The sequence below is a fragment of the Salvelinus namaycush genome, chromosome 19 (assembly GCF_016432855.1).
Source record: "Salvelinus namaycush isolate Seneca chromosome 19, SaNama_1.0, whole genome shotgun sequence".
NCBI lineage: Eukaryota > Metazoa > Chordata > Actinopteri > Salmoniformes > Salmonidae > Salvelinus > Salvelinus namaycush.
The window spans coordinates 28,193,361-28,213,553 of NC_052325.1; the positions used below are offsets into that span (position 1 = coordinate 28,193,361).

At 43.0% G+C, this 20,193-nt stretch overlaps 1 protein-coding gene across 1 annotated transcript; it reads right to left on the bottom strand.

Annotated features, from left to right (window-relative positions):
• Window positions 1-63: 63 nt before the first annotated feature.
• LOC120064278 (plastin-2-like) lies at window positions 64-19,422 on the bottom strand. The gene is made up of 16 exons (XM_039014734.1): window positions 19,300-19,422; window positions 16,546-16,622; window positions 16,199-16,359; window positions 15,929-16,058; window positions 15,498-15,630; window positions 15,314-15,395; window positions 14,994-15,159; window positions 14,670-14,812; window positions 14,469-14,564; window positions 11,494-11,689; window positions 11,298-11,376; window positions 11,095-11,209; window positions 2,198-2,331; window positions 977-1,097; window positions 699-823; window positions 64-574 (listed from the first exon to the last, which is right to left on the bottom strand). The coding sequence occupies exons 2-16, from the start codon at window positions 16,610-16,612 to the stop codon at window positions 442-444; spliced, it is 1,881 nt and encodes a 626-aa protein (XP_038870662.1). The 5' UTR covers window positions 16,613-16,622; window positions 19,300-19,422; the 3' UTR covers window positions 64-441.
• Between the last annotated feature and the right edge of the window lie 771 nt (window positions 19,423-20,193).

The following is a 20,193-nucleotide window of genomic DNA, read 5'->3' on the forward strand; positions in this document are numbered from 1 at the left end:
TAGACTGCTCATATTGTATAGGTGTAGAGTATGTGTATTACAATACGTGTGAACAAAACCAAGTAACAACATAATTTTTTAATACAAAAAAAAATCATCAGTTTCCCTTATTTTCAGTCTGAAAGCAAAATGGTCTCTATTTAAAATTGAAAACCACATCATTAATAGCATCAATTAAAGAAGTGTAAAGTTAGAAAGAGCTTAATCTCGTGTAAAAAATAAGATGCTCGACTTTCTGATATTTGTGGTATATTTCTAGTATTATCAATTTTTATCTGCTCTTCGCTATATTAGGCCTGAGTTTTGAATCCCTGATTTCTTGACATACTAGCTATATTTTTGAAATTGTCTTGACTTAGTGAGCTAGTATCCTCTTTTCACTGATTCTGGTTGTTGTGCTGATAATAGCTTCAGGTGATGTGTTCTGTGGTGTCGTGACCCCTACACCCTCTTCATGCCCCGGGCCATCAGGCAGGCGAACACCGTCATCACCATCTTAGGTTTGACCTCCACCAGGTCCTCAGGCAGGGCGTACACCCGCGCGCCGATCTTCCTGGCCATGGAGATGGCATACCTGACAACAGGTAGGATTAAGAGGAGATGTGTTAGTGGGGATATCTTTACATCTGTTAACTTGAACGTTTCCTCTCTTTCATCAAGCTATTACCTAAATTTGATTATCATCACATAGTACGTACTTGGCATTATTGAGCTTCTCCTCTTCAGTCAGGTCCTCCACCTTGATTAGGTCATAGCGGATAGAGCCTGGCTGGATGGCATCAATCAGGTCCAGGACTGGCATACTGGTGGCAATGGACCCATCCTACAGAGGCACAGACACACACACACACTGAGCCATTGCTGTGGAGTGTGATTTATTTGCATTTTCTTTACTGCTTAGTGACTAAATGAAGTCTAGAACTTCAAAAAAGGTACCACAGTCAGGAAAATGTTAAACAGCAGAAGTACAGCCTACCTTGAATCCAGAGATGGTGCCTTTGCCAGCCTGTGTGAGTGTATCGTTGACCCAGGTGACGATGGTGTCGTCATTTACCTTCTGCCCGTCACCAAGCTCCTCCAGAATGTTCAGTGTGTACCTGAGAGAAAGAGATGGATCCTTCTAAATGTGGAATTATGGAGTATGCATTGGGCCTGCATAGGGGTTTTTCCTGATCATGTTACAGTATAACTTTAAACCGTCCCCTCGTCCCGACACGGGCGCGAACCAGGGACCTTCTGCACACATCAACAACGGTCGCCCACGAAGCGTCGTTACCCATCGCTCCACAAAGGCCGCGGCCCTTGCAGAGCAAGGGGCAACCCTACTTCAAGTCTCAGAGCAAGTGACGTAACCGATTGAAATGCTATTAGCGCGTACCCGCTAACTAGCTAGCCATTTCACATCCGTTACACTCACCCCCCTTTCGACCTCCTCCTTTTCCGCAGCAACCAGTGATCCGGGTCAACAGCATCAATGTAACAGTATAACTTTTAGTACGTCCGCTCGCCCCGACACGGGCGCGAACCAGGGACCCTCTGCACACATCAACAACGGTCGCCCACGAAGCATCGTTACCCATCGCTCCACAAAGGCCACGGCCTCTGCAGAGCAAGGGGCAACACTACTAATAGGTTTCAGAGCAAGTGACGTAACCGATTGAAATGCTATTAGCGCGTACCCGCTAACTAGCTAGCCATTTCACATCCATTACACTCACCCCCCTTTCAACCTCCTCCTTTTCCGCAGCAACCAGTTATACGGGTCAAGGCACAAATGTTACAGTATAACTTTAAACCGTCCCCTCGTCCCGACACGGGCGCGAACCAGGGACCTTCTGCACACATCAACAACGGTCGCCCACGAAGCGTCGTTACCCATCGCTCCACAAAGGCCGGGTCACGGCACCAATGTTACAGTATAACTTTAAACCGTCCCCTCGTCCCGACACGGGCGCGAACCAGGGACCTTCTGCACACATCAACAACGGTCGCCCACGAAGCGTCGTTACCCATCGCTGCCCCATCGCAGAGCAAGGGCAACCCTACTTCAAGTCTCAGAGCAAGTGACGTAACCGATTGAAATGCTATTAGCGCGTACCCGCTAACTAGCTAGCCATTTCACATCCGTTACAATCACATGACCGGAACAGGAAAAATGTATAATCTGAAGCATTTTAACAGTATTCTGTTGCATTACCTCCTCATCAGCTGCCACAGCAGGGCCTGGGTGAGTTTTCTGTTGCCTTCATTCAGGTCCTGTCCAGCGATGCCAACCAGGGAGAACTTGGCCTCCTTCTTCCCCAGCTCCACTGCATAGTTACAGTTCTCCAACTGGCACAGACAAAACAATCAATCAATCAATTGAAAAGCGTCTATGAAAATCTATATAAAATCAGAAAAAACAACAGTTGGACTGATCCTACAAACCTTCTAGACTCAACAACCTTGAAGCAATTATCAGCAGAATTTTTTTTTTACTAATAACATCACCCCGCCAAAAAATATTAGATACTGTTAAAATGTTTGCGTGGAGAAAAACACCAGGAATGGACGGCTTTCTCATAGAATTTTATTTAACATTTTGGGTCAAAGTATCACCCTTATTTTCACAAATGACAACACAGGTCACTCAAGTCAGTGCTTCTAGTTCCATGTATCAAAAAGGTTTCAGTTATATTAAAACCAGGAGAATCTGGAGTCCACTGCTGATTACAGACCTGTAAGTTTAATAAATTGTGACAAAAAAATAACAAAACTCATAAGCAATAGAATGGGAAAAGTCTTACCAGACTTGATCCATATCAAACAGAGTTTATTAAGATTAGACACTTAAATAAACACAATAACATGTTAAAGTTTAATACAATACGCTAAAAAACAAGATATAGATTTATCTATTTTAATTTATTATTATTTTATTTCACCTTTATTTAACCTGGTAGGCTTGTTGAGAACAAGTTCTCATTTACAACTGCGAACTGGCCAAGATAAAGCAAAGCGACACAAACAACAACACAGAGTTACACATGGAATAAATAAACATACAGTCAATAATACAATAGAAAAAGTCTATATACAGTGAGCGCAAATGAGGTAGGATAAGGGAGGTAAGGCAATAAATAGGCCATAGTGGTGAAATAATTACAATATAGCAATTAAACACTGGAGTGATAGATGTGCAGAAGATGAGTGTGCAAGTAGAAATACTGGGGTGCAATGGAGCAAAATAAAATAACAATATGGGGATGAGGTAGTTGGATGGGCTATTTACAGATGGGCTATGTACAGGGGCAGGGATCTGTAAGCTGCTCTGACAGCTGGTGCTTAAAGTTAGTTAGGGAGATATGAGTCTCCAGCTTCAGTGATTTTTGCAATTCGTTCCAAACATTGGCAATTTTGGATTGGAGATGCTTAATGTGAGTCTGGAAGGAGAGTTTACAGTCTAACCAGACACCTAGGTATTTGTAGTTGTCCACATATTCTAAGTCAGAACCGTCCAGCATCACTACGGGCAGGTCTGGGCAGCGATCGGTTGAAGAGCATGCATTTAGTTTTACTTGCATTTAAGAGCAGTTGGAGGTCACGGAAGGAGAATTGTATGGCATTGAAGCTCGTCTGGAGGTTAGTTAACACAGTGTCCAAAGAAGGGCCAGAAGTATACAGAATGGTGTCGTCTGCGTAGAGGTGGATCAGAGAATCACCAGTAGCAAGAGCGACATCATTGATGTATACAGAGAAAAGAGTCAGCCCGAGAATTGAACCCTGTGGCACCCCCATAGAGACTGCCAGAGGTCCGGACAACAGGCCCTCCGATTTGACACACTGAACTCTGTCTGAGAAGTAGTTGGTGAACCAACGAGACAGTCATTTCACAAACCAAGGCTGTTGAGTCTGCCGATAAGAATGTGGTGATTGACAGAGTCGAAAGCCTTGGCCAGGTCGATGAATACACCTACACAGTATTGTCTCTTATCAATGGCGGTTTTCATATCGTTTAGGACCTTGAGCGTGGCTGAGGTGCACCCATGACCAGCTCGGAAACCAGATTGCATAGTGGAGAAGGTACGGTGGGATTCGAAATGGTCGGTGATCTGCATGTTAACTTGGATTTTGAAAACCTTAGAAAGGCAGGGTAGGATAGATTTAGGTCTGTAGCAGTTTGGGTCGAGAGTGTCTCCCCTCTGAAGAGGGGGATGACCACGGCAGCTTTCTAATCTTTGGGGATCTCAGACAATACGAAAGAGAGGTTGAACAGGCTAGTAATAGGGGTTGCAACAATTTCGGCGGATCATTTTAGAAAGAGAGGGTCCAGATTGCCTAGCCCGGCTGATTTGTAGGGGTCTAGATTTTGCACCTCTTTCAGAACATCAGCTATCTGGATTTGGGTGAAGGAGAAATGGGGGAGGCTTGGGCAAGTTGCTGTGGGGGGAGCAGGGCTGTTGACCGGGATAGGGGTAGCCGGGTGGAAAGCATGGCCAGCCGTAGAAAAATGCTTATTGAAATTCTCAATTATCGTGGATTTATCGGTGGTGACAGTGTTTCCTAGCCTCAGTGCAGTGGGCAGCTGGGAAGAGGTGCTCTTATTCTCCATGGACTTTACAGTGTCCCAGGAACTTTTGAGTTTGTGCTACAGGATGTAAATTTCTGTTTGAAAAAGCTAGCCTTTGCTTTCCTAACTGCCTGTGAATATTGGTTCCAAACTTCCCTGAAAAGTTGCATATCGCGGGGGCTATTCGATGCTAATACAGAACGCCTCAGGATGTTTTTGTGCTGGTCAAGGGCAGTCAGGTCTAGAGTGAACCAAGGGCTATATCTGTTCCTGGTTCTACATTTTTTGAATGGGGCATGCTTATTTAAGACGGTGAGGAAAGCACTTTTAAAGAATAACCAGGCATCCTCTGACGGAATGAGGTCAATATCCTTCCAGGATACCCGGGCCAGGTCGATTAGAAAGGCCTGCTCGCTGAAGTGTTTTAGGGAGCGTTTGACAGTGATGAGGGGTGGTCATTTGACCGCAGACCCATTACGGATGCAGGCAATGAGGCAGTAATCGCTGAGATCCTGGTTGAGGACAGCAGAGGTGTATTTGGAGGGCAGGTTGGTTAGGATGATATCTATGAGGGTGCCCGTGTTTACGGATTTGGGGTTGTACCTGGTAGGTTCATTGATAATTTGTGTGAGATTGAGGGCATCAAGCTTAGATTGTAGGATGGCCGGGGTGTTAAGCATGTCCCAGTTTAGGTCACCTAACAGCATGAGCTCTGAAGATAGATTGGGGGCAATCAATTCACATATGGTGTCCAGGGCACAGCTGGGGGCAGAAGGTGGTCTATAGCAAGCGGCAATGGTGAGAGACTTGTTTCTAGAAAGGTGGAGTTTTAAAAGTAGAAGCTCAAATTGTTTGGGCACAGACCTGGATAGTTAGACAGAACTCTGCAGGCTATCTCTGCAGTAGATTGCAACTCCGCCCCCTTTGGCAGTTCTATCTTGTCGGGAAAATGTTATAGTAGGTATGGAAATTTCAGGGTTTTTGGTGGTCTTCCTGAGCCAGGATTCAGACACGGCTATGACATCCGGGTTGGCAGATTGTGCTAAAGCAGTGAATAAAACAAACTTAGGGAGGAGGCTTCTAATGTTAACATGCATGAAACCAAGGCTTTTATGGTTACAGAAGTCAACAAATGAGAGCGCCTGGGGAATGGGAGTGGAGCTAGGCACTGCAGGGCCTGGTTTAACCTCTACATCACCAGAGGAACAGAAGAGGAGTAGGATAAGGGTATGGCTAAAGCCTATAAGAATTGATCGTCTAGTACGTTCGGAACAGAGAGTTAAAGGAGCAGGTTTCTGGGCATGGTAGAATAGATTCAAGGCATAATGTACAGACAAAGGTATGGTAGGATGTGAATACAGTGGAGGTAAACCTATGCATTGAGTGACGATGAGAGAGATATTGTCTCTAGAAACATAATTTAAACCAGGTGAGGTCACCGCATGTGTGGGAGGTGGAACTAAAGGGTTAGCTAAGGCGTATTGCGCAAGGCTAGAGGCTCTACAGTGAAATAAGGCAATAATCACTATCCAAAACAGTAATGGACAAGGCATATTGACATTAGGGAGAGGCATGCGTAGCCGAGTGATCATAGGGGTCCAGTGAGAGGTTCGGTGGGCTGGAGACATGGCGATTCAGACAGCTAGCGGGCCGGCCCTAGCTAGCTAGCAGAAGGACCTTTGAGGGACGTTGCGACGGAAGAAGTCTGTTGTAGCCCCCTCATGCTGTTACGTCGGCAGACCAGTCGTGAAGGATCAGCAGGGCTCCGTGTGGTGAAAGGGTCCAGACCAATTGGCAAAATAGGTATTGTGGCCAAAGAATTTGTCCGATGGGCCTCTTCAGCTAACAGTCCGATATGCTCTAGACAGCTAGCGGGCTGCGGCTAGCAGATGGGCATTCAGGGAACGTCGCGACGGAGGAGCCAGTTGAAAACCCCCCTCGGGCAGATTACGTCGGTAGTCCAGTCGTGATGGATCGGCGGGGCTCCGTGTTGGCAGTTAAAGGGGTCCAGGCCAATTGGCAAAATAGGTATTGTAGCCCAAGGAGTGGCTGTCGGCTAGCCGAGAGATGGGCCTAGCAAAGGCTAGCTCCAGGCTAATTGGTTCTTGCTTCGGGACAGAGACATTAGCCAGGAGTGGCCACTCGGATAGCAGCTAGCTAGCTGAGATGATCCAGGTGAGAAGGTTCAGAGCTTGCGGTAGGAATCCGGAGATATGGAGAAAAATAAGTCCGATTTGCTCTGGTTTGAATCGCGCTGTGCAGACTGGCAAGAGTTGTTGGCTAAAGGTTAGCTGATGACCGCTAGCAGTGGCTGGCTGACTACTAGCTAGTTAGCTGGCTAGCATCTGTTGGGGGATCCGGTTCAAAAGTAAAGAAAATAGCAGATCCATACCACATTGGGTGAGGCGGATTGCAGGAGAGTATGTGTAGAAGTTGAGGTTAAGAAAAATATAAAAAATATATATGCGAAGAAAAAATATATATAAAAAGATATATACACGGGACAAGACGAGGACAAAGACGTCTGACTGCTACGCCATCTTGGAACGATCAATAATGGCTGTTGATGCCGAAAAGGCTTTTCATCTGTCTTGAATGGACTTTTCTATTCAAAACTTTGGAAGCGTTCAACTTTCCAGCTGAAATCGTCAATAAAAAAAAAAATATATATATATATATAAATGTCCTTATGCAAAAATATACACAAACAATACATGAATTGCTGAAATTGCTTTAGAAAAATGCACAAGACAGGATGTCCTCTTTCCTCCCTCCTGTTTGCACTGGCAGTTGAACTGCTTGCAGAACGAATTAGACAGGACCCAAATGTAACATGTATCAGCATTGGTAATATCAACTAAACTGATTTGCAGATGATCTCCTGATATACCTGGCCAATATTGAAAACTCAATGCCCCCCTTGCTAAAAATATTTTCAGAATACTCAAATCGTGATCGGGAGTCCCATAGGGCGGTGCACTATTGCCCAGCGTCGTCCGGGTTAGGGTTTGGCCGTGGTAGGCCGTCATTGTAAAATAAGAATTTGTTCTTAACTGACTTGCCTAGTTAAATAAAGGTTAAAAAAAACATCTAAAATCTTACAGGTAGAATAAACCTCTTCAGAATGGCATGGCTCCCAAAGTATTGATATTTATTCTTGGTAATACCAATTACCTCACCGAAGACATTCTTTAAAAAAGTATATTTGGTCATAACAGACATTATATGAGCAAATAAACCTCAGAACAGACTCAATGTGTCTAGGCATGGACTCTACAAGCTGTTCCAAAAGCGTTCCACAGGGATGCTGGCCCACGTTGGCTCCAATGTTTCCCCACAGTTTTGTCAAGTTGGCTAGATGTCCGTTGGGTTGTGGACCATTCTTGATACACGCAGGAAACTGTTGAGCGTGAACAAAACAGCAGCGTTGCAGTTCTTGACACAAACCAGTGCACTTACCTACTGCCATGCACCGTTCAAAGACACTTATATATGTTGTCATATTTTGTCATTCACCCTCTGAATGGCACAAACAATTCATGTCTCAATTGTCTCAAGGTTTAAAAATCCTCTCCTCCCCTTCATCTACACTAATTGAAGTGAATTTAACAAGTGACATCAATAAGGGATCATAGCTTTCACCTGGATGTACCTGGTCAGTCTATGTCATGGAAAGAGCAGGTGTTCTTAATGTTTTGGATACTGATTGTAGTTAAATGCACTAAAGAGGACCAATGGGTACATATTGAAGACGTGCATGCTCATCCCCAGAATCTTTTTACATGTCTATTTTCAAAAAATAAAGCTAAGAACAGTAATATCTTCATAGCTAAGAACACTATAACAATATGGAAGAAAATGAAACATGTTCTACATGAACCAATATTACTCCATAAAATCACAACCCTGTGGAACAATCCTCGCATAGCTTTTCACAATTCACAGATAAAATTGGTCCACATGGAAAACTAAAGGCATAGACACCGTAAATTACTTGGTAATAGGAAATACATGTATTTCCATGACAGAATTAAAAGGGAATTTTGGACTGACCAATGTAGATATTTTTAAATACATGCAACTTAAGTTTCATTTTTGTGAAATTTCAATTTTAAATCTTTTGGGCGTCAGAGCCATCTTGAGGGAATCCTATTTGAGTCAGAAAATGATATTTATATGATAGGCAAGTGCCGTGGGAAAAGTATATCTGTTGGATAGGCTCTCTGCAAGGTTTTGTACAGTGCCTTCGGAAAATATTCAGACCCCTTGAATTTTTCCACATTTTATTATGTTACAGCCTTAATTCTAAAATTGATTAAATAAATAAAAATCCTCAGCAATCTACACACAATACCCCACAATGACAAAGTGAAAACAGGTTTTTAGAAATGTTGGGAAATTTTTGCAAAAACAGAAATAGCTTATTTACATAAGTATTCAGACCCTTTGCTATGAGACTCGAAACTGAGCTCAGGTGCATCCTGTTTCCATTGATCATCCTTGAGATGTTTCAACTTTATTGGAGTCCACCTGTGGTAAATTCAATTGATTGGACATGATTTGGAAAGGCGTTCACCTGTCTATATAAGGTCCCACAGTTGACAGTGATTGTCAGAGCAAAAACCAAGCCATGAGGTCGAAGGAATTGTCCGTAGAGCTCCGAGACAGGATTGTTGTCAAGGCACAGATTTGGGGAAGGGTACCAAAACAAATCTGAGGCATTGAAGGTCTGCAAGAACACAGTGGCCTCCATCATTCTTAAATGGAATAAGTTTGGAACCACCAAGACTCTTCCTAGAGTTGGCTGCCTGGCCAAACTGAGCAATCGTTGGAGAAAGGCATTGGTCAGGGAGGTGACCAAGAACCTGATGGTCACTCTGACAGAGCTCCAGAGTTCCTCTTTGGAGATGGGAGAACCTTCCAGAAGGACAACCATCTCTGTAGCACTCCACCAATCAGGCCTTTATGGTGGAGTGGCCAGACAAAAGCCTGTCCTCAGTAAAAGGCACATGACAGCCCACTTGGAGTTTTCCAAATGGCACTTAAAGACTCTCAGACCATGAGAAACAAGATTCTCTGGTCCGATAAAACCAAGATTGAACTATTTGTCATGAATGCCAAGTGTCACATCTGGAGGAAAGCTGGCACTATCCCTACGGTGAAACATGGTAGTGGCAGCATCACGCTGTGGGGATTTCTTCAGCAGTACAGAGAGATCCTTGATGAAAACCTGCTCCAGATTGCTCAGGACCTCAGACTGGGGTGAAAGTTCACCTTCCAACAGGATAACGACCCTAAGCACACAGCCAAGACAATGCAGGAGTGGCTTTGGGACAAATCTCTGAATGTCCTTGAGTGGCCCAGCCAGTGCCCAGACTTGAACCCGATCAAACATTTCTGGAGAGACCTGAAAATAGCTGTGCAGCAATGCTCCCCATCCAACCTGACAGAGCTTGAGATGATCTGCAGAGAAGAATGGGAGAAACTCCCCAAAAACAGGTGTGCCAAGCTTGTAGCGTCATACCTAAGAAGACACAAGGCTGTAATCGCTGCCAAATGTCCTTCAACAAAGTACTGAGTAAAAGGTCTGAATACTTATGTAAATGTGATATTTCTGTTTTTTATTTTTAATATATTTGCAAACCTGTTTTTGCTTTGTCATTATGGGGTATTGTGTGTAGATTGATGAGGGGGAAAAAACAAGTTAATGAATTTTAGAATAAGACTGTAACCTAACAAAATGTGGAAAAAGTCAAGGGGTCTGAATACTTTCCGAAGGCACTGTACAAAACTTTGCAGAGAGCCTATCCAACAGTCAATCTCTTAGAAAAAAGAACATCTATTGGAACCAAGACTTAAAAAGAACTGATATTGGCACAAAATGGAGGGAATATTGGAACGTAATCTAACAAAATTACAGGTTAATGAAAATGTATGCTTATTCCAGTTTAAACTAATGTATAGAATGTATTATACAAAATACAAAATATAAAAATTCTACAGCACAACGACAGAGTCATGTATTAAGTGTAAAACTAACAATAACTCAATAATCAATGCCTTCTGGGAATGCTATAAAGTCCAAAAGTTTTCAGCGGAGTTAGAAAGTTGGCTGTCATAAGTATTACAATGTAAATTTACTTTTAATCTGTCTGCATATTTCAAGCATATGAAAGTGCAGTGAGATACCCGATGGGTTGGACGATACTTTCTTCGTCAATCATCTTGAAAAAAATGTAAACTTAAAAACTGGAAATCAACCAAACCTCCATCGTTAACACAATGGAAAGGTAAAACACGTTCTTATCTAAATGCTGAAAGTGCGTGGGTGACGGAGAGAAACAAAATGGTGCAGTTTGAGGCTATGTGGCGGATAATGATATGGGTGCTGGAGATGGGGGTGTGAGCAGGTCTGGGTAAGTGTGATGTCGTTGATATTTGTGTGCGTCTGTATGTGTATGTTTTGTACTGTAAAAAAAAAAGTACAATTGATCATTTTAATCATAATCACACTTTGGGAGAACTCGTATTGTTCCTAGTCTCACCTTCTTCATGTTGCTGCCCAGTTTGGAGTAAGGGGGTTTGTTTACTCTGTCCCAATCCACTGGCACATTGATCTTCTCATAGAGCTGGAAGATGACCAAAGCATCATCTATGTCCCTGTAAAACATGCACACACACTTTAAATGAGTGCGGTTTCCAAATGATTGGAAATTGTGTGTAATAAGATGGAGTGACCTGTACTTACACATAGAGGTGGTTGACACGAGGGTTGACCCCCAGTGAGTTCATCCAGTTCCTGAAGGTGCGCTCCTCTCTGGTTTCACCTGGAAGTGGCCGAGACAGCATTACACACTGGTTTAGGCCTTGTATATATGGTTTATATTATAATCAGGAAGAGGGGATGCTCAGGAACTGGGTTATGGTCTGGTCCCAAAACTGACCCTCGATGGAGCTCCAGTCAATGTCCTGGTTCTCAGGCTTCTTCAGGGCAGGGTACTTGTTGAACAGGTTGGCAATGTATGCTAAGTTCAGCTTAGGGTTGCCGCGGACCACGTCGGTTGCCGTGACGAACTGCCGGCAGCCCAGACGGTCAGCCTGCTCCAACATGCACTCTGCTCTCTTTATGTCCTCTTTCTCCTGCAAGGGGGGGTAGGGAGATCTTTAACAGCAATATCTGATGTATCACTCATTGATAATATGGTCAATTTAGCAGGCATTTTTAACCTAGGTGGCTAGAAGAACAACACTGTCTGTTGATCAGGTTGGCTGAAACCTAAATTTAAAGCTGCAACATGTAACTTTTTGGGTGACCCGACCAAATTCACATAGAAATGTTAGTAATAGATGTATCATTCTCATTGATAGCAAGTCTAAGAAGGGGTAAGTGTTCTAAGTGCACTGTTTCTATGGTTCCCGTTCTTAAGTTTAGTTTCTGAGTCTTTTATTTTCAGTTTTGTACACCAAGCTTCAAACAGCTGAAAACACAATATTCTTTGTTATTGAAAAAATACTTCACAGCGGTTTAGATGGTACAATGATTCTCTACACCAGTGGTTCCCAAACTTTTTATAGTCCCGTACCCCTTCGAACGTTCAACCTCCAGCTGCGTACCCCCTTCTAGCACCAGGGCCAGCGCACTCTCAAATGTAGTTTTTTGCCATTATTGTAAGCCTGCCACACACACACTATACGATACATTTATTAAACATAAGAATTAGTGTTTTTGTCACAACACGGCTCATGGGAAGTGACAAAGAGCTCTTATAGGACCAGGGCACAAATCATAATAATCAATAATTTTGCTCTTTATTTAGCCATCTTACATATAAAACCTTATTTGTTCATAGAATATTAACTCTGCAATGTTGGGTTGTGTTGGAGAAAGTCTCAGTATTAAATCATTTTCCACACACAGTCTGTATTTAGTTTTCATGCTAGAGAGGGCCGAGAATCCACTCTCACATGGGTACAGTGGTTGCAAAGGGCATCAGGGTCTTAACAGCGCGATTTGCCAAGGCAGGATACTCTGAGTAAATTCAATTATCACAGAACCGCTTGTTGCAATTTTGATGAGGCTCTCTTGTTCAGATATCGGTAAGTGGACTGGAGGCTGGGCATGAAAGGGATAATGAATCATGAAAGGGATAACGAATCCAGAAAATTCAATTTTCACAGAACCGCTTGTTGCAATTTCGATGAATTTCGATCCGACATTTCAAAATCGGTAAGTGGTATCGGTAAGTGATCTGGAGGCAGGGCATGAAAGGGATAATGAATCCAGTTGTTTGTGTCGTCCGTTTCGGTAAGTACCTGCGTAATTGCGCACCCAGCTCACTCAGGTGCTTCGCATTTGACATTTGACATTGTCCGTAAGCTTGAGTTCATTTGCACACAAAACAAAATCATGCAATGATGGCAAGACCTACAGTATGTGTTGTCTTTGTTAATGCAGACAAAAGAGCTCCAACTTCTTAATCATAGCCTCAATTTTGTCCCGCACATTGAATATAGTTGCAGAGAGTCCCTGTAATTGAAGATTCAGATCATTCAGGCGAGAAAGAAAATCACCCAGATAGGTCAGTTGTGTGAGAAACTCGTCATTATACAAGCGGTCAGACAAGTGAAAATTATGGTCAGTAAAGAAAACTTTAAGCTCGTCTCTCAATTAAAAAAAACGTGTCAATACTTTGCCCCTTGAGAACCAGCGCACCTCTGTATGTTGTGAAAGCGTTACATGGTCACTGCCCATATCATTGCATAGTGCAGAAAATACATGAGAGTTCAGGGGCCTTGCTTTAACAAAGTTAACCATTTTTACTGTAGTGTCCAAAATGTCTTTCAAGCTGTCAGGCATTCCCTTGGCAGCAAGAGCCTCTCGGTGGATGCTGCAGTGTACTGAAGTGGCATCGGGAGCAACTGCTTGCACGCGCATTACTTCTCCACTATGTCTCACTGTCATGGCTTTTCCGCCATCAGTACAGATACCAACACATCTTGACCACCCAAGTCCATTTGATGTCACAAAGCTGTCTAGTACTTTAAAAATATTGTCTCCTGTTGTCCTGGTTTACAGTTGTTTGCAGAAGAGGATGTCTTCCTTAATTGGCCCCCCATAAATGTAAAGGACATATACCAGGAGCTGTGCCAGGCCCGCCAAGTCTGTTGACTAATCCAGCTGTAAAGCATATAATTCACTGGCTTGTATGCGAAGCAGTAATTGTTTCTAAACATCTCCTGCCATTTCACTGATGCGTCGTTATACAGTGTTGTTTGATGAAGCCATTTTCTGTATAGTTTTTTTTGGCCTTTTCCCCCAGCATTGTCCCAGCCATATCCGCAGCAGCAGGAAGAATTAAGTCCTCCACAATAGTATGGGGCTTGCCTGTCCTAGCCACTCGGTAGCTCACCATATAAGACGCTTCTAGCCCCTTCTTATTAATGGTATCTGTTGCTTTTATATATTATGTCTTACTACTCGAAAGTCGTCTTTATTCTCGCTCAAAAAACTCCCGTTGCTTATTTTTCAAATTGTAGTTTTGTTTCTAAATGTCTGCACAAGAGTGAAGGTTTCACGCGAGAGAGTAACGGTTATTGTCATTGGATGTTAAATATTTTACGAGGCTACCTGTATTTGACATTGTGTGAACTGAACACTAGATGGTTTAATTTTCTTTTTGGCACTGAAACGAAGCAACATTTTTAAATGCGAATCACATTTTTATTTGGCGTACCCCCGACGGCATTGCCCGTACCCCTGGGGGTACGCGTACCCCAGATCGGGAATACCTGCTCTACACTATACATTGCTTGTATTGTCACATACATTTGGCGAACTATTCGGATTTTAGCAACCAGGAAATGGTGGAAATATTGCACCTTCAATGGTTGATGTTTCTAGTGTAGGAAGAGCATGTACCCTTATCCCTGAAATGTCGATGGCAATAGGAGGGATTCCCTCCTCATCTCCCTTAGGGGCCACTTGGTTCAGGATGTTGTAGTAGGCCTTGGAATCCTGTAATGCAAAACAGAATATTAATACAATCACAAATGCACAGGAAGATCCAGGAGCGACACAGTCATATGACAATCCAGATCCGACATAGCGTGTGTGACCCACCTTTATGTCAGAGCTGAAGTTGTTGATCTTGGAGCAGCCGGCCTCCTCCAGGTGATAGTTGGCCCAGCGCAGCAGCAGCTCCTCTGGGGACAGCTTCATCAGGTCCTCCAGGCTCTCCCCATCCCTCAGCAGGGCTATCAGAGCTGCACACACACACACACACACACCATTGATATTATTATACACACACATACATTCAAACAAGGCTACAGAGATCAAGTGATGTACAGTACTGTAGATATAGACACCCTTCTGTTAAAAAGGTATAAAACACACATACATATTGAAAGCCCATATTCAAATAAACATTTAACACACACACACCTTCATTCCTGCTGATCTCGATGTCAGCAAACAAACCGATCTTGATGACTTGCCAGAGCAGGCCCAGGACCAGATGCTGTCTGCCTTCCTTCAGGTCCTCTGCTCCGATGTTCACCACGTGGCAGCCAATGGCCGACGCAGAGTTCAGAGCCAGGTTCAGATTCTCCTGTTAGAGCACAGCACACACACAGCATACTGTAGATGTGTATGACATAGTGTATATAATGACAAAGAAAATAAACTACTGTGTCAATGGGTTATACAAAGCTGCTGTCCTGTGATAGTCATGTGGTGTTACAGTAATGTCTTTAAAAGGTTACCTGGATGGTGAAGGGTGTGAGCTTCTTCTTGTTGATGGTTCTTTCATCGATGGTGTCCGGAACAGACTGGTTGATCATCTTACTACCAGGTGAAGGAGAGATGCATAGTTAGATATCAATGGAATATTGCCATAGGGATTGGTTTTTACTCTAAAGTAAGTCTATGAGACCAGTTAGAAAGTACCATAAAACGATCCCATCTCCGACAGCGGTGAACAGATCGTTGGTGGTGGGGTCCATGGGGAGGACATGCTTGCAGTCTGGGTCTTTCTCCAAGGCCTTATTCACCCAGTTCACAAAAGCCACCTTCTCCTCCTCTGTCAGTGGAGAAAGGTGTGGGTATGGGGGTGAATGCACAATATACAGTATTTGTACTTATGGGAAATATTTATATACATTAGCCAATCAGAGACGTTCAGCTATGTGACTTCACAGACCAGGAAGAGTTGTTGTACTTATGGATTGTTCCAGACATAGAGATAGATGTGGTTCTGTATGTCTCAGTTGAATGATTAGTGCTTCCTGTGTCATGTTGGCTACAGATATATCTAGAGAGTGACTCAAATAGGTAGCTTGGGGGCATTCTCATTCAGTGAAACAAGTAGGGGCAGTCACCTGAGTAGGAGTGCTGTGTGCCTGAGCTGGACTGCTCTGAAGTTCCTGCTACGGCATAGATGCCCTCCTTCTTGTTGATGGCTTTCTTGAAGGTCTTAGCAACTTCTGTACTCTTCAGTCCATGGACCACCTTAGTGAAAGGAAAAATGGTGAGAGGAGACCATGTATCTCTGGTGTCATGTGAAAATGTATTAAGCTATGTTCTGCTGTTCTTTGACATTGACCTTTTGTAAATGCTATTGATTTTAACCTCTTGACCTCTGAACTTACATTAGCAAACTCGTCGAAGGTGACTTTGCCGTCATGCAGGTCTCCTGTCTTGGTGAGATCCTGGATGATCTCTCTGACTTTGTATCCCGGCAATGGCAGGTTGGCAGCTTTGAACAGGTCATTGAGCTCTTCTGTGCCAATGTGGCCATGAGAGTCCACATCTGGAACAGGATGGATAAATCAAAGGTCATGTAAAATGTAGCCTTGTTGAATGCATAATGAGTAAGTGACCCAGAATAAAAGAGAGAGTGAAGTGATTCTATGATTTATCAACTATGTTTCAGTTTCCATCTTAGTATGGGGGAATCAGGATTGGAGTTTGTTCAGGCTCCCTGTCAGGTTCTCACCGATCTTAGCAAAGGCTTCTCTCAGTTCTTCCAACTCATCTTGAGAAATCTGTGGTGGAGCAGCCATTTTGTGGGATCTGAAACCATCAAACACAACTTCAACTTTATAAACCCATACAATACTGAACATACTCAACAAGGAGGAACTTTCTGCATGTTGTCACTGTGATAATTGCTACAAAATGTGATTTGCTGTACCCAGTGGTTCTGGGCTCTGATGTCTATTTCGTTCTAAAGTATCCTGCTTCTAGTGAGCTGCTTTATACTTTTTCTGGTGAGGTAATTCACACCATTCATGTGTCTTTATTACACCCCTTTGCAACTGCAAGTCATTATCACAAAACTAGCATTTCCAAGTATCCCCAACAACACACATACAAAGTCATCATGAGGATATTGCTTAAGACTTGTGTGAAATAGGGAGAATAATCTATTATGCAATTCAGAGAAGTTTGTCTTGTGACATTCTGTGTGGTTAGCCAGACCAACTCAAAGTTTGTGCGTGAGTATGTGTTTATCAGAAAGTCCTCTGAATTCTTCCTCATCTGCCTTAGGACTAAGTATACATTCTAGGCCTCAGTCTGAGTTGAGAGTGGAGTACAGGTTGCTATAGTGATAACAGACAGGAAGAATGGCTGCCATTTCACTGTGTGGCTTCATCGAGAGCTCTACGGCTGTAAACCACAGACACAGCGAGAGATATAAGGTCACGTTAGATACAGAGACCCACTTTAAACTAGGCCTGCTCTGCTTGCCTCCGAGGTGTGATGTTTGGGGATGAGTAACAAATGTCTCTTTCCATTGTCACCCACCTCATCAGAACAAACCTGAGTGGCTCCTAGAGATTACATCTATGGTTTTCTAAACCTATAGTATGGAGAAGGGTCTAGAGACCATTATTCGTCTATATTCAACAATGTATGTACTGTAGTAGCCCACTTCTTTATTATTGAATTTTTTGTATTTTTATATTTTTACCCCCTTTTTCTCCCCAATTTCAATCTTGTCTCATCGCTGCAACTCCCCAACGGGCTCAGGAGGCGAAGGTCGAGTCATGCGTCCTCCGAAACACGAGCCACCAAACCGCGCTTCATAACACACGCCTGCTTAACCCGGAAGCCAGCCGCACCAATGTGTCGGAGGAAACACTGTTCACCTGATGACCGAGGTCAGCCTGCAGGCGCCCGGCCCGCAACACAAGTCGCTAGAGCGCGATGAGGGACGTAAAGCCCCCCAGCCAAACCCTCCCCTAACCCGGACGACACTGGGCCAATTGTGCGCCGCCCTATGGGACTCCCGATCACGGCCAGTTGTGATACAGTCCGGGATCGAATCCAGGTCTGTAGTGACACCTCTAGCACTGCCTTAGACTGCTGCGCCACTCGTGAGGCCCAGTAGCACACTTCTAAATTCTAAAATAAGTAAGAACAAGGAGATCCGGGTTTTGTTACCTTTCTCCCACCATTGCTATAGAGGTCAGAAGCAGAAGCGAAACTGATGTATTTTCACACCATGTTTCAAAATGACCAGCTTTGTCACTTTGCAAGCATTTCATTTCAATCAGCAGTGAGACACTCTCTGATGATTCAGTAAACCACACACTGGATGACACAATGACACTGTGGTGTTCACTAATCTAACAATAGGATATTATTGTCTTTTTAGGGCCGACATTTACCCAGACTTTACTTTTTGATGATGAAGTAAAATTTGTCTTTGCATTTTGATCATGAGGGGCGTTATCTTTCATGAGGCAAATCCAGTTACTTGATTTGAAATCCCTAAAACCCTCATCTGTCATCAAGGATTACCTGTGGACTCAGACACTAAAATCATCAAGGGCCTTTATGGAAATAAAACTGATATACCCACAAACATCAATCATGGTACCGCAGATTTCACATGTAAATCTTGTTCTCTTTTAAACAAACAGCTTATTCATTATGTAGTAAGAAAATAATCAAACAGTAAGGTACATTTGCATGGATTAGATATAGGAAGAGAGGTTTATTGGAACAATATTATGATGTGGACATTTATCAAAGCCAATCTGTCACTCAAAGTAATCTTTATACAGCAATCAATTGTGCTTCCTCGGTTTCTCTCAATTGTTTTGTATTCAAAGGCACATTCCTTTAAGTGTAGTGTGTGTTATGGATTCTTCAAGCACAATTGAAAGCCAAAATATATATTATATTTTGTTCATCATTTTCTAATGGCTACAGCAGTGTGAGTTCAAAAGATTACAAATTCACGTGTCAGCCAATTCCATATGCTGATGCACATGTTATTCGATGAATAGTGAAGATATGTTGGAAACTTTTAGAAAATGTAAATTTATATCTGAGTTACTGTTAGCTTTCACATGTTAGAATACTTTTCAGTAGCTGCAGCAAGGCTAACCACATCCCAACGTACTTCCTGTTTAATCACTGTGCAATGGTTTACTTCTGCTCTCTGTCACCATAGTCTGCTGACTTTACAGTCAAGACATGGCAATGATACGCATTGATCAGCATGTCTCCTACACATGCTGCCCTCAGATTCCAGGACGACACAATCTATTAACACTCACAGGACTATCTGTGCACCCTTATGGGCTGTTAAAGCAACAGAAATGCATCATCATCATTCATCCTCATCAGAATCAACGTGCAGTCACAGACCATTTTCCCAGTAGATTCAACGTAATAACGACACATGCAGAGGAACACAGTGACACTGAGAGGCCCCTAGGTCAGGAGATTGAATTACCTGAGGGAGGTGAGTTGACTGGCGGATCTGTCTGTGAGTCTGTCTGTGTCACTTTCCTTCCTTCAGTGTGTCTGCTGCTCTCACTGCTTGACAGGCAGGCAGTGCACTGTCTCTCCCTCAGAAGTCAAGCGACAATGAATCTATTCAAATAAACGAGGAAGGAAGTGACACGCGAACCAACAGAACTTCACAAAGAGGAATGTCTTTATATGGCAATCTGCTGTCTGCCACGGGCCTATCAAAGTGATCAGTCTGGCAATAATATTCTACTCAGTTTTGTATTTGTGTAGGTTTGTGTAATTGTTTTTTTAAATTTGTTTTATTTAACCTTTATTTAACTAGGCAAGTCAGTTAAGAACAAATTCTTATTTACAATGACGGCCTCCCAAAAGGCAAAAGGCCTCCTGCGCGGACGGGGCCTGGGATTTAAAAAAATAAAAAATAAATACAATATAAATATAAGACAAAACACACATCACAACAAGAGAGACACAACACTACATAAAGAGAGACCTAAGACAACAACATAACAAGGCATCAACACATGACAACACAGCATGGTAGCAACACAACATGACAACAACATGGTAACAACACAACATGGTAGCAGCACAAAAACATGGTACAAACATTATTGGGCAAAGTCAACAGCACAAAGGTCAAGAAGGTAGAGACTACAATACATCATATTGTGTATGTTCTATTCAGTCTAGTGATGTATTTTATGATGACTTTAGTGACAACTAGGGTTGTGCATTTTGGGGAATATTCAGAGGTGGAAACTTTCTGTGGGAATATATGGGAATTAACTAAAATATATGCAAATGTATATTAATACCATTCAAATGTAGATGTTTTTTGCATTGGATATATTTACAATATCATATGGAGACA

Bases quoted from the DNA above. Each gene is read 5' to 3' on its own strand.
- LOC120064278 (XM_039014734.1), bottom strand. From the start codon at position 16,612: ATGGCTGCTCCACCACAGATTTCTCAAGATGAGTTGGAAGAACTGAGA. The intron at 11,210-11,297 runs GTAAGTACAGGT...CATGTTTTACAG, and splicing joins CGTGTCAACCACCTCTATGT to GGACATAGATGATGCTTTGG. The intron at 2,332-11,094 runs GTGAGACTAGGA...TGTCTGTGCCAG, and splicing joins TGGGCAGCAACATGAAGAAG to TTGGAGAACTGTAACTATGC.